We start from the raw sequence: 25,644 nt of genomic DNA on the forward strand, positions 1-25,644 counted from the left end.
CGCTTGGAAAGCTGCATTGCTAGTGTTTATCGGTTTTCATTACGGATTCTTTGAATGGTTGCTCTCGCATTAATTTTCGCACACACATTTTGCTGGCAATGAATGCGCTTTCAAATCATTTATCCACTCCCTGTCCCTGCGAACTGCTAGCCCCTAAATCACCATCGTCCTGGGTCTTTGCACACTGAAAGCATTCCTCCGCCGCCTCCCCCAACGATTTCCCCGCAATGCGACGAATAATTTTTATTAAAATGTCAACAGCCTGGCAATGAGCATTGCAATTGGTTCTGCCACTCCCATTTCTTGCCGCCCGTCTTTCTGTTGGCCTGCCAAGAGTTTAAAATGTTTGCCAGGCCAGTGCTGCTGCGAAAGAGATGGAAAAGTTGCTAAAAGGAGACCAAACATGTCAGGGCGCAGAAAGGCTGGAAATTGCAGCCGACTTTCGGGCGCTGGAACACGTCTCGTATGGGGGCATCAGACCCAAATGAGGCTAATACAAAAACGTGCAGCAATTACAACCGCAATCTATGGAAATTGCCGGCCCAGTAAATGGAATCATAACCGAACCGAATTGCAGAACTTAAAGTCAACTTGGCCGCAAGAAAGGAATCTTTCCAAGCGGCAAGGAAAACAAAAAAGTTTGATAAAGTGGGGTTAGGCTGAACTGAAGAAAGGAATACCCTTTACAAAAAAAAATGTAGTGTTTTTCTGTAAGGAACTTATACATTTTTAGTTAAATTAATATTTTTAAATATTTCTAACTAAAGATGAAACAAATATTAGTATAGTATTTGTTTATGGGAATATCCTATATCAAAAAATATAGTGTTCTGTAATGTTATACATCAATTTTTATGTAATTTTAACCGAAAAGTACAAATAAATTATTATAGTATTTGATTATTTTCAGGATCTTTTACAGCTTTTGTACTTTAGCGTCGTAAAGTGTAACAACAAAAGGACCTCTTGAAGTGTACAAGAACTGCAATGAATTCCATTTACAGCTTTGGGGATTTGTGGGGCAGGCAAGCGGCAATGGGCTGAAACAAAAAATATTTTTAAATGTGGAAAACGGTTCCGATTCTGGCTCGACGGCTGCAAATTGTCCGCTCATGAGTTGCAGCTTAGTCGGCTACGAAAAATGCAGAAAAAAAAATAAGGGACAACAGAAGCGTAAAAGGGAACGCAGAAACAGCTTAGAAAAGCTGGACAAAAAAAAGGGAAGCCAACTACTGCCCAAGAGTCCATAAAGCTTTCTCCCCCCCCTTTTCCAACCCTCTTTAAGCCATTCCTGGCCCCTAAGAACGCACTTCAATTAACTGTTTTACCAGCGCCAGTTTGTCCAAGAGCGGTGAACACAAAACATATAAAAAACTTTAAAATGTCCGCCCAGTCGGGAATAAAAGTTTATTGAATATCGTAAATGTTTACGATATACAAGAAGTCGCTCCTGATGGCCAGATTCAAGTTCAGTGAAGTCAAATTAAAGTTGTTATGGCTGTATTGTCTCCTGGGAACTTCTGGCTCTGCGGTTGCTCCTTCGCCTGTCTCAGGGCGATAAAAGCGATAAGATTTATATGACAATTAAATGGCTCAATTAGGCTGCGCCATGGTAATTGTGGTATTGAATTATGTGCGAGTGTGTTGCGAAAAGGGGTTAAGGGTCGCCGCAGAAAGGGCGGCGAGTGTGAAATCTAATTAATTTTCAAGGAAATCGAAATTTGAGTAGCAAAAATGGATTTTGTATGCAAATCAGTGGGGTATTTTCATATGAAATATGTAAAAACATGTCTTAGGATTAATTGAAACCATAACTCTGGCTCAAGACCCTTTCTCACCATCTTTACCTAACCCATAACACCTTTTATAGTCGCTTCTTCTCCGTCTATTACTTGGAAATATAAATATGATGATTTGCTTCACATCCAAGATTCATTGCAATGACACGAGTCAGTCAGAAACTCATTTCGTAAAAAAGCAATAACGCAAAATACTTAAATGGCCATCAGAAATACACTTATGAGGCGTAAGGCTGGCCATAAAAGCCGCCCAAAGCCTTCCAACTTTCCCTTGGCTTTTCCGCCTTTTTTCCCACCGCCCACTCACAAAAGCCATCAAACTACAACTGGCCGCACCTCACCACTGCCATCTCTTTCGCACCTCCCTCTACCTTTCTCCTTCTGCCTGCAGCCCAACACCAGATGGTGCGCTCCCTTTCTGCCCGCAGTTCTTCCGGCTCGTTGGGCTCAAGTTTTATTTGTAGGAAAAATATTTCATTGTTGCAAGTTCATAAATAAGCATATAAATTTAATTTAATGTACGGCAGCAGGGATCTAGGCTGGCTGTCAACTTTAACAATGTCCTCGCTGGCAGTACACACGCAAATATATGTGGCTCTCTCTATATATATATAGTAGAGGGCCACACGTTTCGAGCTTATTAATGTCGCCTTCACGTAAAGGAGATTGCATTTAATAACCCAAGTAGAGGGTAATAAAAAAACTTGGCTCAACTTTGGCACGGCGAAATGAAAAAATTAATTCCGCCATGTTCTAGCCGCGTAGTTAAACTAGTTTTAATGGCAACTACAAAGTAGCCAGGAGCTGCCAAAAAAATAAAACTTCAGGAAGGTACTTTCAATTTGTGGTAGTAAAGAGCTCTGGAGGCGGAAAATATGTTTAGAAGAAAATGCAAAGGAGCAAGTTTATGGCAAAATCCTTAAGCCAGGAAACACCAACAATAAAATCCAATATTTACTGTATTCATATAATTGAAGTCAAAAATCCTGAAAATTTGCCAGAGTCCTTCGTGCAGATAAGGAAGTAGTCGAAAGGAAAACAACCAGCAAGGGGGCTAAATGTCCTTTGGGGACTCCAACGGAGATTAAAGGAATCGAGTTGGGCGGAGGGAAGGGAAATGTGAGAGAAACAAAATACTGCATATCAAATGTACAATTGATGGAGAAGAAAAGTCTAATAATAATCGAATTTGTTATTACAGAACAATAATTGAGAGTAAAGGAATGGCTTCATTAAGAGTAAAGAGAATATCATAAGGATGCAGATACATTTAATTTCTTCTTCAATTTATTTACTTGCTCATAAGTTTTTGATTTATAATTTATTCAATTCCTTCAAAGTCAAACGGTCTGAGCGATAAAGCCATAATTAAGCCTGCCAACAAGTCACTTGGCCAATTTATGGCTCTGCACCATCGCCCACACCGAGTTTATCTTGAGCTGTCAACAAATTGCCAAAAAGAAAAGATTTTCCATAGAACGGAGCCAAAAGTTTCCCCCAACTGGGCCGAAGTCCAGTCAACTGATAAGCTGATAATTATAATAATAAGTAAGTGACTAACAATGGGGCTGGCCAAAGATCACGCACAAATTTAAATCAAATCAGGCGGTAAAATTTAAAAGCAGAGAGTAGGAGAGATTTCCCAGCTAATTGCCCTAATGGTGCCCTCAAAAGTTTATTACTTTTGAATAAACATTTTTTCCCAGCTTATTTTTGCTGAACAAAGTTTTTCAACATTTTGCTGAATAGCTCTTTCTGTGGCCACATTTTTTCGAGTGACAAACTTTTGGCACAACTTGAAAGATTATAAGTTTGCCAAAGGGGATTATAAACTTGGAAATTTTCAATCAAATTAAAGTGCAAGATTAATTGAAAGATACCTTAAGCCCGGAAGAAAAGCATTTTAACTGGAATTGAAGCGGTGTAGAAAGAATATAAAGTTCCACATCCTTGATTTTCAATTCCAGGGCTAATCAAGCCAAAAAGCCCGCAGCTCATTGCCAAAAAATGACAATGGGCGACCAAAAAACAAAACTATTAATTAATATGGAGCAGACGAGAAAAAAGGCAACCACAAGGGAATATAAATAAAAGCAAACCAAATCAAAACAAACCACCAGGGCCTAAACAACAAATTAGCAACAGTCGTTAGTCGTGCGCTCTCTTTCTCCGTGCATCTGTCCGTCTCTTTCGCACTGCAAACTGTTCCAAGGTTTTGCTGCAAAGTTCCTTTTGTTCTTGGCAAACACAGGCGCACATATCCATAATGGTTGGGCCACAGCGATACGATGGAGACCCAATAAAATCTTGGGGATCTACACTTAAATAAGTGCTTCACATGTTTTGAAGGGCATTTGAATTTTGTTTTTTATCCACATTTATTAAAATACACTTATCTCTAAGCAAGATTGGTTAAGTTCTGAATAAAATGAGAATAGTACTATTATTTGTTTTGTATCAATGTTTGCAGGTTTTAAAGCCCCATTTATTTGAGGAATTAACATAATTTTATAAAATAAAATACTAAATTTATTTCATATAGATCTTCTATAGATCTGTTCCTATAAAAGATTCGTCGGAAAGTATGTAACGGATAGAAGGACCCCAAAAGGTATATTTTTTTCAGTGCACTGAGAGCCTCCAAAAATAGTTGCTTGCACTTTAAATATTGATTTTAAGCCCGCTTTTGGGACTCTTCCAGTTGTGCTTTAAGCAAATGTTTACAGCTCACAACGAAGAAATAAGAAACAAAGAGATGTAGAAACTCGAGTGGGATAGGTCATCAAATAAGGCCGAGTCTTTGTCTTTCTGCCATTGGCAAACATGTTCGAGATACTTTTGTTTGCTTGCGCTCGCACCCAAACCGTATCCCCATCCGGCATTTCGAGCATAATTTGCGTGCCCAATGAGAATTTCGGTGGTAATTTGAATGCAAATAAGTAGCTACCAGATACGTTTGTGCTTTGTCCGTCTATTTAATTGGCATTAGTCAAAAACAGCAATGTTGGCCGAGGGAATCCCCATTGATGTCCATGCCGTCAGGAATTTCTAGGAAATTGTGAAACACCAACTAAGGCCCGGGATTCGATTCAATTCCATGTGCACTAATTTATGCCTTACACAATTGATTAGATAATCCCACCGCAAACACCCCAGACTGCTCTCCATAATCGGGCTCGTATCGGTTGGTATTTGTGCTATCGCGATGATTGCCCAAGACATGTGATTTATATGGCTAGCTTGATTGGTACTACTTTCCACTTTTCACTTGTTTCCCCAGAAACTTTGCTTAATTTCGTTGGATAATTTATTTTAAATATTAAATTTGGCCAAATTTAATTCAAAAAGCTAAAGGAGAGAAGGGGGGACTATGCTCTGGTTGAGGAATGAGTTAATTAAGTTTTCAACTTCTGCTGAGCTGGGGGAAAATTAGCTGCAACTTTGACAGACAAGTGCGGCATAATGGGGGTAATTTGGATAAAGCAGGGATCTAATAAGGAAAGGGGAGAAATGCTGGACAATTATATTGTCCAAACTAATTTTTGCTAATAATAAAAACAAGTGTTATTTTTTAATGGTAAAAATTTAAATACAAAGTGTGTAGGGGAGCTTGTTTATGAGAATTGCTCATAAAATGAACGAGTTCTAAAATATATGTAGACATTAAATGAATTACTATTTTGCTGTTCAACAAATGTTGTCAAGGTCTTTTACAGTTTGTGACCTAACTGAAAATCAAGATCGTAAATAAGTACTTCTTATCGCTATTTCCGAAATTATGGCCCACACACTTCTAAGCACTGGATTCGCCTAATACACCGATTAGATAATGCAATTGCCCGGCACTTGGCCATAAACTTGAGAATGCGATTAGACTAGCGACTAGAACAGCCAGAAATTCAACGGTCTCCACTTTCCAGAGCTCCACGTAAACTTCAAGAAATAAATTGGAGAATTTCACTCCAAAACTCATTTCTTTGTCTCGCGGACTGAATAAGAACAGAAAAAAACCCCGCCGTAATTGTAAGGGTAATCAAATAAATTAGTCGAGTACGTGCAAGTGCGTTATTTTCAGCACATTAAGTGATGATTTTAGTTTTGTTGTGCGTACTGAATGAGAGAGTGAATAAGTGAATGAATGAATGGTGGATGGGCAAATGAGGGGGCGGTACAGCCGGATGGAGCACTCTCAAAAAAGAAAAAAAAATAATAAGAGAACTAGACTGAATGAATCAACTCGACGCGTTGTAATAGCCGCTGATGCTCTGCCCGGCATTAAGACAATCATTTTAATTGGAGTGCCACTTGCGTACATGCAACGAAATCCCAACGAGATGGGGCCATCCCCCCCCTATTGCCCTCTCTCTCCGTCCGTGCCCCATTGTCTGTCTGCCGTCCCTGTCTGTCAATTGTCGGATGTGCCACTAAGCGCTTGATAAAAAGTTTTTGGCTCGCGCTGTCCGAGATATTGTTTTTAGTTTTTGGTATTTACTTTGGGTTTTAATCTCCCGCAGATTGTCCAGTGCACTGGGCAAAGTATGTTTTATTTAATCTGCTGCAGAAGCTACTTGCGTGTTATGCAACACTGGCCATTTGGGTCGCGTTTTGTGATGCCAAAGTGAAGGGCAGTTGCGAAATACTTTACGAAATAAATTCTCTTCAATAAGCGAAAGAACAATTTTAGTTTTTTAGCCATTAAAAGTGTCTGATTTTTCCAAAATTCATACTAAAAAATCTAATTTTATAAAAAATTGCAAGCTATTTTGGTGTTATGCAACACTGCCAACCCTAGTATTGTGATGCCAAAATGAATGACAATGAATCTTAAATATACGTGAAAATGAACTTTTTGTGAGGTAACGCATTTAATTTAAATAATTAAGTTTTAATATAAATGTATTTCTTAGTTACAACTTTATATAGCTTTCTCTACTACGTTTAAAAACGCTCGTCACCTATACACCAGCTGTAATTTTAGTTTGACCTGTCATGGGTATTTGTTTTGCAAATTCACTTTTCTATTTTAATTTACTATTTTTGCCACTGACAACATTCGCTTACAATTGAAAGTCAAACAAAAACTAATCATATTTTCATTTTATTACCGCCCTTATCAGTTAATATTCTAGTTCGAATTTAATTAACAGCCTAATCAAGCCAATATAAATCTGTTTTAATTGAAAGCCTAGCAACTATGCAAATATGTACAACTAAACGGAAAAAGTTCCGGCACTGCAAACAAACTAGACCGCAGTCCACAAAGCCGCAAATGGAAAAGCCTGTTGCAACAGTTGCAATAAACATAATTATGGGCCTTGATGAGATTTAGGGTTTTTCCCACCATTAAGCAGAGCGAAAAGAAGCATGAGGGGATTTTCCCAAAGCCGATAGTTCGACTGGAATAAATCTATATTAGTTAGCCACTTTAATCAGGCGTTGGGCACGAAGGCCTCTTTGCCATTTTAATATTAATATCAAAAGGTGTGTGTGCGTGAAAGCCCATTGAGCAGGGGTGTTCGAGTGCGAGTGGGTGGGTGGGTGGCTGGTCCAACCCCTAAAACATTTCCGCCCAACCATCACCCCATTTTTCGCAACCACACATGTTTGCACATTTCTCATTTGACGTACTCGCTCGGCTTTCAATGTTAATTATACTTGTCGGGCCACACCCCACGCCCCTTTTACAAGCACCCCCACACCACCCACCGCTCACCGCCCACTCCCAATGCCACTCATTATGCAGCTCATATGGGATCCATGGAGCATATAAACCATATAAAAGTGAGCATGTTTTCAACAGATTTTCCCTCATTCCGGCCCTCTTGTAAAGCCATTTGCTGGCATTTGTGTAGGCCATTTTGTTATTTTTTCCAGCTTTCTCATTTCTTCTTTTGGCTGTTTGAGTGTGTTTTTTCTTGCACAGCCCCCACTCTCCTGTTTGCCTGTCCAACCTTTTCAGCGTTTTATTATAAATATGAAAATTAATCACTCAGCAAAGTCGAGGGATCCGGATACGGATACGGATACGAATCCGGAGGGTTGGCACACCGAAAATTTGTTGGCCATTCGAAATGGTCCTTTAATTAGCTCATTTCAAGCGGAATGCGAGTCTTGATTACCGCTGACTTTCCTCCTTCGTTGCTCTTCCGAAGGGATCAAATAAATATATCGAGAACTCTGGCCGGGGTACATAATTGAGATGGTTTTCGTTGTAGGAATTTAATGTGCTCATTAGTCAAGTGGAATTTATTGAAGAATTAGTTATAAAATATATTGTTATATGAAGCAAAGCCGTATTTTAATTAATGACGAATGGCATTTAAAATGTTTTCCATAAGGCTACTAAAATATTGATTTGATATTTTAAAGTTATACACAGAAAACTTTTATTTAAGCATATAATCTCAACATAAACATTTATAAATTTATAAAATATTTCTATGCCGTAAGCTTTTTAAATTACATTAGGTCAGTAGTTTTAAAATAAAGCTTGTTTCGTAAGGCTTTAGGTACCTAAAATTCATATTAAAAATTGTTTGTTCCCAGAGACATTCTATTTTATACCACTTTTTTTAGGGTATCCTAAGCGCTGCTTTGGTTCTTAAAATTCAAAGCTTTTATGTGGTTTCGTGTGACGAAACAACATGAAAAAGTCGCGGCCAAAGGACCTTTTGAGTCTGGGCCTTATTGGCAATGTGGCACAGTGTCTGTGACTTGTTTATTTGCCTGCTTTAATGGCACGCGCTTGACGTGCTTTTATTTCACGCTCGCAACACGCGGCGCATACGCAATATCGACGCCTCAAATTAGACTATGAAATTTGTGTGCGGAGGTAATGAAAACTATGCCAGCGACTCAGTCAGATATTTAAGCCTCCAAAAAAAGCAATGCAGTACTTTTGTCAAAGCATCCAGGGAGTGGAAAAAAATCGAAACGGGGGCAATATTCGAGGCTGGAAACGAAACCGAAACAAACTCAATTGGGCATGGACGGTGTGTCCAAGTTTTCGGTTTTATTTTCATTTTCATTTGCCAAACGGGGCCACTTGAATGCGCAATGAAGCTCGGTGGCAGGAGTTGGGTGGAGAAAAAACACCACCAACTTTCAAAGGGCCGAGGAGTGCGAAAGGTCCTTTGGCGAAACTTTTTACCATTTTTTTTTGCATAAATTCAACGACGCCATCCGTTTTGTTTTCGACTGCACAATTTAAGCGATTTCCGTGACTATCGCTGGAGATTTGTTGCCGCAGAAATCTGCCGGCGAAAGCTGCTCAAAATTCATAAAACGAAGGGATGGCGGCGAAATGGAAATGGACGGAAAACCGGCCGGAAAAGCGGGGGCGGGCGGGGGAAAGTGCAACAGCCGCACTCGAGCTTATTGTTGACATTTAGCGCCGGCAGCTCGCCATTCCGCCCACGGAAATCTCCTTTCCAACCGCAATCCTAGTGTTAATTAAGCCCACAGAGCCGCCGGACCGGCGGCATAAAGTTGTTAAGTTTTTGTCAAGCCCCGTTGTTTCTGTTGTTGTTTTAGCCGCTTGCGGCTTAATTATTTTCATAAAATTTTTTTCACATTTTCCCCATTTTCCGGCCGCGCTTCCGACTCGCTCTGCAACTTTGTGTCGAGTGCTCTTGGCTTTTCTGGTCATCTCATTAAGTTATATCAATTAATTTGCATCAATTTTTACACTTTTTACAGTTTTACCTCATTGTTTTTAAACGTGTCATTTGTACTAACAGGCCATTGAAAATTGTAATGGCCGGACAATTATTAATAAGCATATGAAAATCCATTGCAAAATGTTAATTTTTTGTCATAAGTGCTTTAAATGGCGAAGTTCTCTTTAGTAGTTCAAATAGAGTTTTGGTGAATATAAACTTTAAATTTTTCACTGGAGAATTCAATTGGCACCCACTAATTATTATGATTTTATTTGCAATGATTAGCATTCAAACTATAAGATAAAATATCTATCAAATATTTACCCACTATAAGATATATATTTTGTGCTCACCCCATGGTATTTATTTTTATTTGCTCGGCTTTCATTTGAGCCAGCACGAAACAATAATTAAATTAGCTTCTCGCCCCTGACAACTTCATTAAATGGAAAAAGTATCTTTTAAAAATAATAATAATTAAAACTCAGCCTAATTACTCGCGCTTCATAAATTGTTTAATTGCGTTGATATAAGTGCATTAAATGATTACTTCCATTCACTTAATGGTCTCACATATAAGTATTGGCTTGAATGATTGTTTTCATTTTATCCATTTCGACTTTTTCAGCAAACTAAAAAAATAAAACGGAAGCCAACGGAGAAGAATGCGTTTTGCATATGATGACAAATCCGAGCTTTTTTCGGCTTTTGTTTTTATGAGCCTCGAAGAGAGCTCATATGTGCAGATTAAATACGTATGAATATTTGTTGCCATTTGCTTGTTGTCTTTTATTTTTTTTTGCTCTGATTCAGCGGGGAATTTCTAGTTCCATTTGTTTATGCGCTGTTTTTTCTGTGGGACTTTTTTGTCAGTCATGGAAAACCAGCTTAGATTATAAAAAATACGTTGAAAGCTAGTTAAATGAGGAAATCAAGCTTCCCTTTTTTTGAATCGCAGCCCAAACTAAACAGCTTGATATAATAAATCAATTTTTGGAACATTTCTCATGCGTCACGTTCTCTGCATATATAGAATAAATCTAAATATATCCAAAAGATACATATACTCGTATGTGTATAGAGAACGTGGAGCAATTTTAACGGCCTAGATTTCTTGCTGGTTGAACATGCAGCCGGACATACATATGCTTTTAGCATTCACAAATTCTCAGCAGCGTGTAGAGAAATCTATTTTTCAATTATGTGAACAATTTCGTTTTCATACCTCCTAAAATTCCCCCTCAGCTCAGTGCACACCGCATTATCAACTGCCTTATCTGTGCTCTTAATTTGCACTGAACGCACACTATTTAGGTAGCTTGTTTTGGGGTTCATGACCTTTTTTATTCAAATAAAAGTAATCAAGCTCCATTTTCTCACGAACCTAAGGGGACTATCTCAAGCTCTGCTTGTTGATTGCTTCAATTTTCTGTTAAAATATTTGTTCTCGCCTACTTGTTTACTTACTTGTCTGCCCAATTTTGACACTCTTGTGTAAACAAGCAAAAACTTTGACCAAGGTTAGTGACAAATTAACACGGACAATTATGTAGAAAATTGTGGGAAAATGCCCATGCATTTAAATGCATACGTTTCGAGGTTGCAAGTGCAGTAAATAAATTAATTTAAATAATTTTGCCGGGCTTGCAGAAGACAGGGTATTTTAAATTTATTACTCATTGCATTGAACTTTGCATTAATTTAATTTTTTTACCATTTCAAATTGTTTCCGTTGCTGTCAATTTTTTTGCCCCTCACATAGGCGAAAATGTCCGTTAAGATTGAATTTACGATTGTACAGTTGGCATTTTTCATTATTTAATTTCCATTTATATTACTCATAGGCCACAGATTTTATGTTTTTGAATTTCCGTCTATTTGTTTTAGAATTCAATCACATCTAGTAAGTAATTTCTTCCACATCACACACTCCTTTGATCACTCCTTGTGGCTTTCTTCAGCTCCGCTGAGCACAGAAAACACCCAAAGTTTTTCCAATTAGTTTAATGCATCATTTTGTCATTTCGGCAGCCAGCCAAGGCTGCTCCACATATTATATTCATAAATGCACAGCATATATACATTCTGTTTGGACAAGTGCAGGCCAAGATTCTAACCACTTCATAACACTGCGGAGAAAATGTCTTCGCCTGCATTTGCTATTTTTTCGGTCTTGTTCCTTTTATTTTCTTATTTGGTTTGCTTGGTTTTATAAACAAGAAATGCTGCAACACAAATGCCGAGGAAATATTTTGCTGCCAAAGTTTATTTTACTTTTGGCTTTGTTTCTCCTATGATGTTTTCATTTTTCTTCAGTTGGCTTTTGCTATTTTGTGGCGTAGACAAAACGGCGGCGAGCACGTTTCCGGTTGCGAACGGCACCGGAATTATAACAAGTTGTAAATGAAAGGCACAATTTGATTACGGCCGATGTCAGACGTCGAATTGGGAATTGCAGAACTAGTTAATTTGAATGGAAACCCAATGGGCGGGGGCAGAGCATAAACAAATTCAGAAGCGGAGACAGATTCTTGTGGAGATGTAGGAATAAGTGCTTTTTAATTTATTGACATATTAAAAACAGTATTAAATGGCCACTTATTGCCAAAAATATTTTTGTTTTTTTGAAATGTATCTAAAATTCTCGTTGGTGTTCCTTAAAATGTACAAAAATCAACTGAGAGTATTGTTTTGAAAATAATAATATTTAGTTGACGAAACAGTTAAATATTTATATAGCAAAGTTTATAATTTTATAATAATAATATTTTTTATATTTAAGCTAAAAAGTGTATAATATCTCAGATAATAAAGAAATGTTTATTGAATTAAACTATAATTTCTAACGCAAATTTAGTTTTAGATTTTTATTTAAAGGTCACAAACATTTTTATAGTTTTAAGAGAATTTATTGTTGATTGTTTTAATTTTTTTACTCTGCAAAAATGACGCAAGCAATAAAAAAGCTTCATACAAAATTAAACTCCAACGAAATGTATCTCTGACTCGCACTGTCTCCGGATCGAACAGTATCTTTATCTGCATCTTCGCCCCCTGCGAATTGACTTTGGGCACGCGAACTTACATTTGCTCCCACTCGAAAAATGCGACGTAAACTGGATTTGAAGCGCGACGCAGACTGCTCGAGAGGCGCACCCGTTACCCTGACCGAAACCGAACCGCACGTGGCGACTGACAAGCGGCAACTGAGCTCGACCGCAGCTGGAGAAACGTCGCCAGGCGGAAAGCGCTCGGAGTGAGTGCGAACGGCCAGTGGAATGAGTGAAAACGGCCGCCAGCCGGCGAAAGAGCGGAGCACAACAAAGCCGCTGTTGAGTGAGTTTCTGTCCCCTAAAAGAGAGAGAGGCAGAGAGCACGCTCAACAGGTGGCTCGGCTGGTCACTTAACCTCGTTACTCCCGTTATTCCTCTGTGGGTCACACGGGGCGTATGTGCAATGTGGCTCAGTCGGTGCGTATGGGTAATGTGCTTGGCTCAAGTTTGCCGACAAATCGCCGACAAATTGTTTGGGCACACAGATACACACACACAGCTACATGCTGGTACTGGGATTACCAGCTGGTCTCGTCTTTGGCCCTGGCTGCGGCCTGTCACAGTGCGTATACGTAATTTTGCCCTGGCCAAACAACTCCTGTCGATGTGTGCGTGCCGCTGAGTGCAAAGTTTGGCCATAACTTTGTGTTTTTATGAACATTTTTGGGCTCTCCGGCTCAAGGAGTTAGGTAACAGAGGGTGTTTTATTCCAGGCACCTCAATTAAACATTAATAAGAGTTTTCTTGGTAGGACAACATATGAAAATTGCTGGAAAAGTGTGGTTGGTATACCAAAAAAATATTTTTGTGAATAAATACTTTTTTGCCGAACAATATTTAAAAAACCTAAACTTATTTATTTCACATAATGTTCTTCTGTGAATTTTTTTAAAATTTGTTATTATATTATTATTTTATATTTCCATCCCTGGATTAAAAATGTTATAAATATTCGAAATTTTTTTTTATTTTCATACATTTTTGGTTTTAAGAAGATAACATTACAAAGGAAACATTCCACTTTTGTAATTCACCATGCAAATTTAATGGAATCGTTAAAAAATATAAAACATTTGTAGTCCCGCACACTCGTTTACTCCAAAACAATAAGGGAGACGGAATCGGCAAAGGACTAAATTATTTCAAAGTCAATCAAGTACGAGTCCGGAGTTCTCCGCTGCATCTAATGGTTTCGGTCCAGCCAAAGGCTTAATCATCTCAATGCTGTCTTGAGAAGTTGCCAGAACGTTTTGCGAATTCAACAGAGCTGGAACATCCTTTGCACTATCAAGAGCCTGCATAACAGGCTCATCAGTTTCAGAATCCGTCTCAGAATCCGACTCAAGAAACATCTGAGAGACAATTTTGGGATTTAATTTGGCCTCCACACCGAATTCATCAACGACTATAAACAAAATGCTCATGAGCAATCGACACGACTTGTTCTCGAAGTTGGCATCCCTGCGAATATTGTTGAGGGCATTATGGATGGTTTCCTTCATTTTCTGCAGCTCATGGTTCATGTTTTCGATATTGGCCAAAGTTCGCCGGGAATTTGCCAGCGAAATGGCGATGCGGCGGCCCAGATCCTCGTGCTCCCGCCGCATGTTGGTGGCATTTTCCCGGAGACAGTTGAGGAAAATGGAGCGTACGGCAACATTCCTACCCATGTTCATTTTGAGAGATTTAAAATATATACGAATTTTATTTAAATTAATTTTACGAGTATATGTATATCTGAGGGGTTTCAAGCTGGTGACAGCACTGGGAAATTATCCAGATACTGTCAAAGGGGGCGTGAAAGGCGAAGGGGTGGCCTGCTTGGGTGGAGCCACAATTAGATGATTGGCATCAATTATAATAATTATCAGAGTAAGCCGATTAGTTGGTTAATGAATTAAACATTATGGCCATGTGCCATCCCCCACCTGGAGGCCACAAATCAATGTCACGAAAAAGCTATAATTATCATTATTATCCGCCCAAAGGTTTCGCACCCCTAACATGAACCTATCTTTCATAATAGACTCTTTTTTGCTGTTCGGTGTTGCATTCATAATTGATTGTCCTGTGGGCAAACGTGTCCTTCGCCAGCATCCCCTTGCAGGATAAGCACTTAAGCTAAATGAAGGCAGATGGCTTAATTTTCATTTTAGTTGCTGGCAAAGCGATTCCTAAGCCGATCTGGGAATCTCTTTATCTTCAGCCTTTCTGTTGAATTTTTAAATGTGCGAACTTGAGTGAAAAAATGCTTGGTAATTGGTCAAAGCCCTTGATTCCGGCAAGGAGCAGGCGACTTCATTTTTAATGAGAAGCAAATACGAGCTGCCCTAATTGGATTAATTGCCAATCCTGCGGGCTCTGGACGGCTTGCGGTCTAGGTCAAAGTCAATATGATAAGGGACCGCTTTGAATGAAAAACTTTGGCTTTGTGAGCAGTAGAAAGGTAAAGTTCAGAAATGGCTAGAAGAAGGAAAAAAAAAGTGGGAAAATTTAGAAAATTTAAGAGACTTATAACATATTTTAAAACATTAGGTTACACAAATTAAAAGTTTGTTTTAACAGCAGTTTCTTTAAACTCTATTGCTTTTTTATGTTGTTAAAATATATGATTATATATTTTTAAACATTTATATAAATTGCATTTCATGGTCTCCGAAAGACACTTTACTTTTAAAACATAATTTTAACATTAATTTAAGAAAATCTTTCCCTAAAATGTCTTTTTCTGACGATGTGTTGACGAATAATATTTTATTCCATTAAAACCATTTCTGCAACATTCAATTAAAGGATTAAAGTGCACATTGCATTGAATATCATTAGCGTAGAAACTTTGGTCTAAGAAGAATAATTTGTATTTACAATTCTGTACACAATTGTTAAATTCATGACCCAAATTGTTAAATCATCTAACCTATTTGAAATAGACCGCAAATCACATTTAACTACTACGATAATTAAAGCGAACACAAACAGAATTTGAACTGAAGTCTCCAAAGCCATCAGTTTAATTTTCCTTCCGTTTCCTCCGACCGGAAAAAGCTTTTCCTCAGCTGTCAACTGGTAAATGCCGAATTCTATCAATTTGCCATTCAATCATTGCACTAACGTTGCTAAGCCGACTATGCAAATTGAAGTCAAGAGGCATTAGGTCCAATCCCAAAACTAAAACGCTTCTCCATGACACAATTGTCAGGGTTTTATCGGCTTATTCGCTTGCATGAGTGCGGACACTCACACGGACACGCTCGTGCCCACACAGATACAGTGCTCTTATCGCAAAGGAAAAGCTTTGCCAATTTTCCTATATTTCTCTATTTTGAACTCTTTGGACTGCATAGACGCCTACGTGTACCAGAAATGACAGACATTTTTTTGTTTGACCGAAATTATTTGTAAGACTGGCACTAAGCTTATCTTTTTATTGATAAATTTAAAGATATTTTATTTCCCAAAATTATTTCCTTAAAAATGTCAACAATCTCTGAAATATAATATATATATAATATTGTTTTGTATTTACTGTGAAATTTTCTTAAGCATAAATTCATTTTATGTTTTTGTCATTTTATTTTCGTTTTTATTAAATGAATTTAATTTGTCATAATTATATGCTTATACTCCTTCTTCTTAAAGGGAAAACATTTAAGTTCACTACGTATAAGATTCTGCACATATTGACAGTAAAATACATTTTAAGAAAAAATAAGCAATAATTGAAAGCAGCTTGATTGATTGGCTGAAGTATATCAGTTAACTAAGGTTCTGGCACCCCTGAGTTTTACACGCCATCCCATTTTCCTCGGGCCTTTTGAAAATTGATGTGCGGTTGAAAGGTGATTTATTGCGGGATGAAAGGGAAAGCCACTCGTTATTTCTCTGTCTGTGCTTGCTTGCTTATCAAGTTTCGGTAGGGTCGACGACACATATTTTGCTGAATTTTATGTAGTAATTCAATCAAGGCAACCTTTTCAGAATTTTCAGCATAATTGATGATATATACAAAGAACTAAATGTTAAAGGTTGCCGAAACATAGGTTGAGATGGGTCAGCCGAAAAGATGACATTTTATTGCATATTGAATTGAAAAAAATCTGTAAATAATAAATCGGCAAGAGGAGAAAACCCTAATAACATAAAGTAAATAACAAATGTGGATGACACATATTTACATTTGTATTTTGAGTAAATAAATCTTTATGTACTAAAATAAAATAGTATATACGTTTGTCTCATGACAATCAATACCTTTTCATCAGCTTCAAGCGATACGTAATCATTCCCTGGATTTATCAGTTCAAGTTGAATAAACTCACCTACAAATAAAAGAAAACAAAAGTCAATGAGAAAATAAAATCATTTTGTGCACTTCTATTTAGTGCCATAAAACTTGATGGTATAAGCCATTTGACAGCTTAAATGGGATTGAATAAAATCAATATAAAATTGAACAAAGGAGCATTTTTGTAGAACATTTTACAATTGACTGAGCATTTTATATTAATTTTTCGGCCAGTCAGAAACGGAGAGGTATTGCTTGGGTAATAAATAAGAATGCTTTCGATATCTTTGAGATTGCCTTGAACTTTTTCTCATTATTCTGGCCATCGAATAATACTCGACGGGCTTGAGCGACGCTTGCCAATTTCCCGAAGCCGCTCGACTCAACTATGCCAACTACTTAAGAAACTTTCCGCCTGCTGCTCTCCCTTGGGCTATAACACCTATCATTTGCATCTGTCTTGACAACCCACCTACAACCGAAGTTACCCCGATTTTCCCTAGATTTTCCTGTGAAATTTCCCGTCTAACTACACCGCAAGTCAAACGCGAAAGTTCGATTGCATTTTTGGCGGTGCGGTGCCACCTCGCGTGGCATGTGGCACGTTTCTTCCGCTGGCTTTGGCCTGCCACCACATGACGCATACGCCACGTTGACTAATTAAACTAATCTCCCCGCTCGATGGCTGGGCAAACACCTTGAGCTGAAATTATTCGAAATCCCCCGGCATCCGAGCGGAGGACAAACAATTTATGCACATATATATTTCACTTTATTTCTGTGGTTCAACTTTTGCTGTGATTTCAGTTTTCTGGTTCTCTCTCTTATTTTTTTCTGCTTTTCCGCTTAGCAATTTAATTTTTGTGCTTCCCTTTCTTTATTTTTTATGTTGGCCTTCCCGCCGTGTTTGCGTAGCTGAAATTGTTTTCCATTTCAGGTTTTTCCGCCCGCCCGCGGTGACCGAAAAATGGGCAGGCGGGGAAAACCCGAGGGGTTGCCTTGGAAGCTGGCTGCTGGATGGTCGGGAGGGAGTCGCAGTCCTGACTCCCTGTGGGGTATCCATTTCAAGTGGCACTGTAGCCACAACCTGTGCGATGATAACAAGTAAATGCTGCTCAGGGCATTGCGAATTGCATTGGGTTTCCCACAAAATTTATGCTGCTTCTTTTGGGCGGGGGTGCTTAAAAGTTGGAGTGAGTCTGGTGACAGCATTGGTAATCCTGCGCTCTGGGTGTATTCTGGGACATTCTTTAATGATAAGGTATCTTTGCCTAAATTATTTCGCAATACTTTTGGTTTTGCGGGTGCGGAAAGTATTTATTTCTCTTTATGGCAAACATTTCTTTAATATCCGAAAAAAGGATAAATTAGCATTGAATTTGAGAGGTTTAAAGGTGGATTTACATATAAAAATTAGTCTATTTTAAAACCAACGATTGGCATATTTTTTTTATTTTCATTAAATTTAAATATTTGTTTGCCTGTCCCGAAAGTTTTAGATACCTCCTCGTCTGTTAATAAGCGGAGCATGCATGATTGGTGGTCTCTGCACTTCGCCAACTAATAGTTCTCTCTTTGCCCAGTTAGTTGAACTTGGCAGACCGTCGATAGAGGTACGTGGACCGCAGCAAACGTGACGAAAATGAAACCAAAGGTGAGTTCAATGCATCCAACAGCCAAGATGTGTTCATTGAACATTGCGAATGTCATGCACAGGTATCGATTGCGTCACTACTACCTCTGCTATCTGCCATTATGGCATTAAAACACCAACTAAACACCTATAACTACCGAAGTCATTATATTCCAAATAATTATCAATGCGAACACTACAACAAGGTCATTGCCAGGTGGGTGGATGGGCAGGAGAGTCTTAATGCCCAATTAATGAAGTTGCAAAGAGATATGGATATGATATTAAATTTATACAATAGAACAACTTGTCTAAAGAAGTTGTGCTCCTACAAGGATAGCAACCTACAATTGATTGTTGACAGTGTAAATATATTGGAGGAGGGCAAAAGAACAAAAGTTGGGAAGTTCAGACCCAGCGAAGAATTGGGAAAGAATCTGGAAACAGTTGTAGCCAAGATCAAGAAAGTCGTCGCGGGGGCCTTTAACACTTGTTGTAAAAGCCTGCGAGAGACAATTCAGAGGATAAAAAATGATCTGGAAGAAAGGGTGAAGGATTTCACCGAAAATGTTAAAGGAGTGGGCAATCCAAAGCTAAAAGATACTCTGCACAAGAACTTAAAACAACTGGCGGATCAAATAGAGGACCTAAAATCACGTTTGGAAAAATTGCAACAGGAACTTGGAGACAATGATGTTGATACCAAGTGTTGTTCAGAATTCAAAAGACACATTCTTAATTTTGACATTAGGATAACAACGCTCGAAAGTACGGTTAATAACAAAACCCAAAAGTTGGAGAATGAACTTAAGCAGCTAAATAATCGTCATCAGGATCAAGAAAAAAAGGCAACTGATTTGAAAAAAAATATTAAAAACCATGGAATGAACAAAAATATTCTAAGCAAGTACAAACAAAATTGCGGAAATGAAAGCGTTTCTGAAGACAAGCTCTTAGAAAAAGATAACCTACTTGCCTTGGAAAAAAAGACCGAAAGCTTACAAATCCTCGTCCAAAATCTTTCTAAAAAGTTAGACGAATTGGAAATGCAGGAACCTTCAACCAAGATAAGTGTAAGCCTTCAAACCTGCCTAGAAAATAACCAAAAAATTGCTAAAATACTTTCGCAACTTGAAGAAATTATTAAACAAAATGCCAAAACTTGTGGAAAACCATCGCCAGGAGTTTCGGAAACAGGGATACTGTTGCCTGCTAATGAAAGTTGTTTCTCTGATGAAAAGATAAAAGATCGCATTGAAGAACTTCGAAAGGAAAATGGAGTTATTGTTGAAGAGCTGAAAAAATTCCCTAACTGCTGCCAGAAAATTGATGAACTTACCTTACAAGCTGATCAGTTATATCGTATGCTCCAGGACATGAAACGAACCTACGATGAACACGTTAAAACTAATGCAAAGCAATTGAAGGCTCTAAAAGAAACTCTAGATGAATCCATAAAGAGGTTGGGAAACATCAATCAATTGGAGAATAACAAAGGTTTACCGGAGCAATTGAAAAACCTCGAAAGAAAGATAAACAAAGCCAATTTAAATTTGGAAACACTCAAGGAGCGACAAGATAATTTTTTAAAGCTTTTGGAGAGCACCAAATTTCCAATATCTTCTCGTAATGCGTTGGATGAACTCAAAAATGATTTTAACGAAGTTCGACAAAAAGTTTATAAGCAGTTAACAGATTTCAAACACGAAAAGTTAAGTGAACCATCATCTGAGATATGGGCCCGTGAAAAACATGTAGAAAAATTGAACGATATTACTCGAGAAAATTTGGATAAATTAAGAAAAACACTTCAGCGTCACGACAATTTAGAATATAATGTAAAAGAGAAGCTACAAAATATGAAAACTCCTTCAAATCTAAAAGCTGCATGTCAAAAAAAGTGCAAGGGGATTGGCCAAATGAATGATCTGGTGAATAAAATTGAAGACGCAGAGAAGGTGGCTAAAATAAAAAAGCGCATTCCGAAACCAAAACCAAGTCGAAAACCAAGACCGAATCCAAAACCAATTCCAAAACCGAAGCCAAAACCAAAACCAAAGCCAAAACCAAAACCAAAACCAAAACCCAAGCCCAAGCCTAAGCCCACCGATCCGGATGTTTTTATAGGTGGCGTCGATTATACCACTATTCGGTTTGTCGCATAATATAATAAAACAATATGGCCTATTTATTTTAAGAAAACAAAATATCAATATTGTAAATATTTAAATTAATAAATTAACTACAAAATATCATGTTTTTTATAAAACAAATATCAACTGTAAATGTTTAAATTAAATTGACACGTAGAATGTTAGGGAATTCAACCACAAGCTCAAAAAGGTATCGCACGTCGAAATCGTATTACAATAACTAAAGTTATGGAATCTAGAAGTGCTGTTTTATGGTCGCATTTTGAAAACCATTGGAAACACAAAAAAATTCAACATGAAAATGGGCTAAAAATTAGACCCTATCCTAAAAGCAATATTTTAATGTAGAATGTTAGGCAACTCCACCACAAGCCCATAGAGGTATCGCACGTCGAAATCGGCTTACAAAAACTAAAGTTATGGAATCTGGAAGTGCAGTTTTGGGGTCTTATTCCAAAAGCCACTGAAAACACATATAAAAATTCAACATGAAAATGGGCTAAAAATTAAACCCTCTCTTAAAAGCAATATTTTAATGTACAATGTTAGGGAATTCCGCCACAAGCTCATAGAGGTATCGCACGTCGAAATCGGACTACAATAACTAAAGTTATGGAATCTAGAAGAGCAGTTTTGGGGTCTTATTCCAAAAGCCACTGAAAACACATATGAAAATTCGACATGAAAATGGGCTAAAAATTAGACGCTCTCTTAAAACCAATATTTTAATGTAGAATGTTAGGGAATTCCACCACAAGCTCATAGAGGTATCACACGTCGAAATCGGAATACAATAACTAAAGTTATGGAATCTGGAAGTGCAGTTTTGGGGTCTTATTCCAAAAGCCATTGAAACCACATATAAAAATTGAACATGAAAATGGGCTAAAAATTAGACCCTCTCCCAAAAGCAATATTTTAATGTAGAATGTTAGGGAATTCCACCACAAGCTCATAGAGGTATCGCTCGTCGAAATCGGATTACAATAATTAAAGTTATGGAATCTAGAAGAGCAGTTTTTGGGTCGCATTCCAAAAGCCATTGAAACCACATATAAAAATTGAACATGAAAATGGGCTAAAAATTAGACCCTCTCCCAAAAGCAATATTTTAATGTAGAATGTTAGGGAATTCCACCACAAGCTCATAGAGGTATCGCACGTCGAAATCGGATTACAATAACTAAAGTTATGGAATCTAGAAGAGCAGTTTTTGGGTCGCATTCCAAAAGCCATTGGAAACACAAAAAATTCAACATGAAAATGGGCTAAAAATTAGACCCTCTCCTAAAAGCAATATTTTAATGTACAATGTTAGGGAATTCCACCACAAGCTCATAGAGGTATCGCACGTCGAAATCGGACTACAATAACTAAAGTTATGGAATCTGGAAGTGCAGTTTTGGGGTCGCATTCCAAAAGCCATTGAAACCACATATAAAAATTGAACATGAAAATGGGCTAAAAATTAGACCCTCTCCCAAAAGCAATATTTTAATGTAGAATGTTAGGGAATTCCGCCACAAGCTCATAGAGGTATCGCACGTCGAAATCGGACTACAATAACTAAAGTTATGGAATCTGGAAGAGCAGTTTTGGTGGTGCATACCGAAAGCCATTGAAAATATAGAAAAATCAAACATGAAAATGGGCTAAAATTGGACCCTCGTTTAAAAGTAATATTTAAATGTAGAATATTAGGGAACCACTTCAAAATCGGAACACAGAATATTGACAATAATACGTTTTTACTTGAGAATTCTGAAACTGCCCTCGTTAGTTAATAAGAACAGCGTGCAAATCAATTGGTGGTCTGCTCTTTGGCAAAGGTTCTCTTTCTTTTCGCAGTTAGTTGAACTTGGCTGACCGTGGATAGAAGTTCGTGGACCGCAGCAAACGTGACGAAAATGGAACCAAAGGTGAGTTATGCGTATTCGCCAGTCAGAGTGCATTCATTCAACAAAGCGAATGTCATGCACAGGTGTCGATTGCGTCACTACTACTGATGCTATCTGCGATTACGGCGGTGGAGAATCAACCGAACACCCATAACTACAGAAGTTTTTCCACTCAAGTCAGAGCACCTCCGAGGAAAGGTCAGTGCGAAGACTACAAAGATATTACCCGGTGGATGAAAGAGCAGTTGAATCGAAATAACCATTTGAGGCGCTTTCAAAAAGATTTGGATTTCATTCTTAGTTCCCTTAATAAAACTGCATTTCCGAAAATGTGCTACTTCTATGAGGAAAATACCCTAAAATTGGTCATTGATCAAATAAATGCCATTAACAAAGGCAGTGGAACCCAGTTAGGGCAGCTTGAGTCCAACGGAGGCCTAGAATACAGCATAGAAAATATTTTGACACAGTTAAGAGATGCAGTGCCAAAGGGCATCCAAAGCTGCTGTGAAAGCTTAGGAAAATTAATTGAAAAGATAAAAGATGATCTGGGAAAAAAAGTGAAGACTCTGAAAAGATACCTAAGAGAAGTTAACTCAGGTGAATCCCAAGAGAAAGACGCGCTTCAGAAGAAACTAAAAAACTTGGAGAACCAAATAGATGAAACTAAATCAAGTCTAGAAGTGTTGAAAAAACAAATGGATGACAATGATAAATGCTGTTATAAACTGAAAGATGATATTCAGGATTTGGACAAAAAGCTCAGGGCAATAAAAAGCGATGCAGATGACAAAACCCATAAGCTAGACAATCAGCTAAATAAGCTAAAAGAAAAACAACGCAATGGAGATGATCTGATAACAAATATTAAGCAAAATATAGAAGATGATGCCGAAAATATTAAAAATATTCTTAGTCAATGCGACAAAAATTGCGTTAATAAAAACGTTTCCGAAGCCAACAACTTGGAAAATAAACACTTACTGGACTTAGAAAATAAAACCGAAACCCTACGGATGTTGGTCGAAGGCCTTTCCAAAAGGTTCGGCGACTTGAACATCCAAGAATCAAACAATTTTAGTGTAACACTTAAAACTTGTCTGGAAAATGGCGAAACCCTATCCAAAATTCAAACTCATCTTCAATATTTGGCAAAGCAAAAAAATGAATCATGTTTTGGGGGATCGCCAGGGGGCTCTGGAAATGGTGTTTCAGCAGCTAAAAAAAAATGTTCTTTTAATGAAAAGCTAATCAAACATCTTAAAGAACTGAAAAAAGAGGGCGAAACTTTACGTGAAGATCTGAAAAAATTCGCAAAGTGCTGTGAAAAAATAGACGAGCTTAACCTGCAGGTGGCGAGACTAGAAAATTTGATTAAGGATATGAACCAAACCTATAATGATCAACTTAAAGATAACTCAGACCAATTTGAAGCCTTAAAACAAAGCCTGGACGATTCTTTAAAGAAGTTGGGCACCAATAATCAATCGATAAATAATGAAGATCTTCAGGAGCAAATAAATAGTCTTATTAAATTGCTAGACAATGCTAAGATAAAATTTGAAATTCTAAAAGATCGACAAATGGGTTTGTTTAAAAAAAAAGAGAAAATTGAAAATTCAACATACTCGCCAGATGAGTTGGCAAGTCTGAAAAGGGATTTTGAAGAGTTCAATAAAGATGTTGACGGGAAGCTAAAGGAATTTGAAATTCTAAAGAAGAACAGGAAGCACGCCCTGCCAAAACTGGAGAGATTCAAAAATGAAGTTGGTCAAGATCTGGATCATATAAGAAAAAAACTTTCAGGCCCGAAAGTACTGGAGAAACAGGTTGAAGATCAAATAGAAGATCATAAAAAGCAAGCGAGTCTTATGCTTGACTGCAAAAACAGGTGTATGAATATTGACAAGATGGATGATCTCATAGATCGAGTTGAGGATTTAGAGAAGCTTGTCAACATGAAGGTGAAAAACTTAAAATTTAGGGTAATTTTTTTGGTTTCATATATTACTCTCCGTTGCTACTTTCAGAAATCAAGGACAGGACTACGGAAACAAAAGTATTATGTTTGATTTTTCTTAAAATTTTGTTCACTTTTTTAAAATGTTTTCGAATCTATTTTAATGAGTTTAACTTTTTTGAATGTTTTTAGAAATTTGTATGATTTTACTTAATAAAGGTATTTTTCAGCAGACTTTCGGATTTAGTATGATCGTTGAACATAATTAAAGAGCTCACTGAGTAATTTGCCAGTTCTGTGCATATTTTATATCTTATTTAAGTATCACCTTGTGTTGCAGTCAAAAGATGTTGGTGGTACAAACGGAATACTTAAAAATCGACGATGCCCTTAATATCTGCTCCGAGATGGAGAACGATCTTTACGAGTGCCTGGACATGGTGATGGCCATGGACGAGAAGTACAATGAACCCGGGCGCTACGTAATATTCATGAAGCCCTTTACCAAGGACTACCCATTGGTCGGTCGCAAGACCACGAACACGGATACGACCTCCCAGCACAGTTGCGACTCGGAACTGGATATGTTGGGCCAGCTCTACGGAGCCAGAAGTGCCCATGAGCTGGACGAGTCCTATGTGGATGTTCGCTACAAGTTCATCAAGCTGAAGCGTGATTTCGAGGCCGTCCTGACCCACTGCCAGATGATCATCGACTGCGGGGAACGCCAGGAGAGGGTCTGCCACGAAATGCTGAAGAATTCGCGCAGCCGCCAGAAGAGGTTGTGCAGACACTAGGAATGCAAGTGCCTGCCAACTATTCCATCAAACTTTGGGGAGCGTGTGCAAATTGCAAATTGTGTCGACACTTGGCAGCTTTTATTAAAAATTACTGTCACCATTAGCCGACTTGCCCGATGACTTTTGGGCGGGGGTGCGGCCGGGGGTAGCAACTTTCCAAAACTCATTTGGCCCGCCATGAAAATGAGGCAAAGTTTTTTATCTCAGTCTCAGTTTTTCTTCTGTGTCTCTGTCTCGCGACTCACAACTTTTCCCTGACGTTGAGCAGGACGACGACGATGATGCTGATGATGGCAGGACAGTAACAAGTTAGCTGCATGTTTATGAGCACGACAATGGGTAAATACAAATACGGACATGCGAGGGAATATGTTGGCGAAACATGAGAAATTGCCAGCGAAA

At 38.0% G+C, this 25,644-nt stretch overlaps 4 protein-coding genes across 7 annotated transcripts in view; 2 read left to right on the forward strand and 2 right to left on the reverse strand.

Moving 5' to 3' along the window:
- Positions 1-25,644, reverse strand: part of LOC108035068 (venom dipeptidyl peptidase 4) — a 79,892-nt gene that overhangs the window by 29,208 nt on the left and 25,040 nt on the right. The window contains exon 1 of one of the 3 annotated variants that reach the window (XM_017110459.2): positions 12,546-12,655. The exons of the other annotated variants lie outside the window; for them this stretch is intronic. The gene's annotated coding sequence lies outside the window, so the exon portion shown is untranslated. Of the gene's footprint in view, positions 1-12,545; positions 12,656-25,644 lie in introns of those variants that run through there. 3 annotated transcript variants of the gene reach the window in all.
- LOC108035072 (uncharacterized) lies at positions 13,529-14,283 on the reverse strand. The gene has a single exon (XM_017110464.3). The coding sequence runs from the start codon at positions 14,187-14,189 to the stop codon at positions 13,662-13,664; it is 528 nt and encodes a 175-aa protein (XP_016965953.1). The 5' UTR covers positions 14,190-14,283; the 3' UTR covers positions 13,529-13,661.
- On the forward strand, positions 22,812-24,554 carry LOC108034445 (putative leucine-rich repeat-containing protein DDB_G0290503). The gene is made up of 2 exons (XM_044094693.2): positions 22,812-24,446; positions 24,513-24,554. Exons 1-2 carry the CDS (start codon positions 22,812-22,814, stop codon positions 24,552-24,554), a joined length of 1,677 nt encoding a protein of 558 aa, XP_043950628.2.
- On the forward strand, positions 24,474-25,345 carry LOC108035073 (uncharacterized). Of its 2 annotated transcripts, none has more exons than XM_017110465.3 (2): positions 24,474-24,541; positions 24,783-25,345. In XM_017110465.3, exon 2 carries the CDS (start codon positions 24,790-24,792, stop codon positions 25,237-25,239), a length of 450 nt encoding a protein of 149 aa, XP_016965954.1. In that variant the 5' UTR covers positions 24,474-24,541; positions 24,783-24,789; the 3' UTR covers positions 25,240-25,345. The 2 variants fall into 2 exon arrangements, with proteins under 2 accessions (XP_016965954.1, XP_050742699.1); XM_050886742.1 differs by lacking the exon at positions 24,474-24,541 and adding an exon at positions 24,634-24,661.

This window comes from Drosophila biarmipes, chromosome 3L, assembly GCF_025231255.1.
Source record: "Drosophila biarmipes strain raj3 chromosome 3L, RU_DBia_V1.1, whole genome shotgun sequence".
Lineage (NCBI taxonomy): Eukaryota > Metazoa > Arthropoda > Insecta > Diptera > Drosophilidae > Drosophila > Drosophila biarmipes.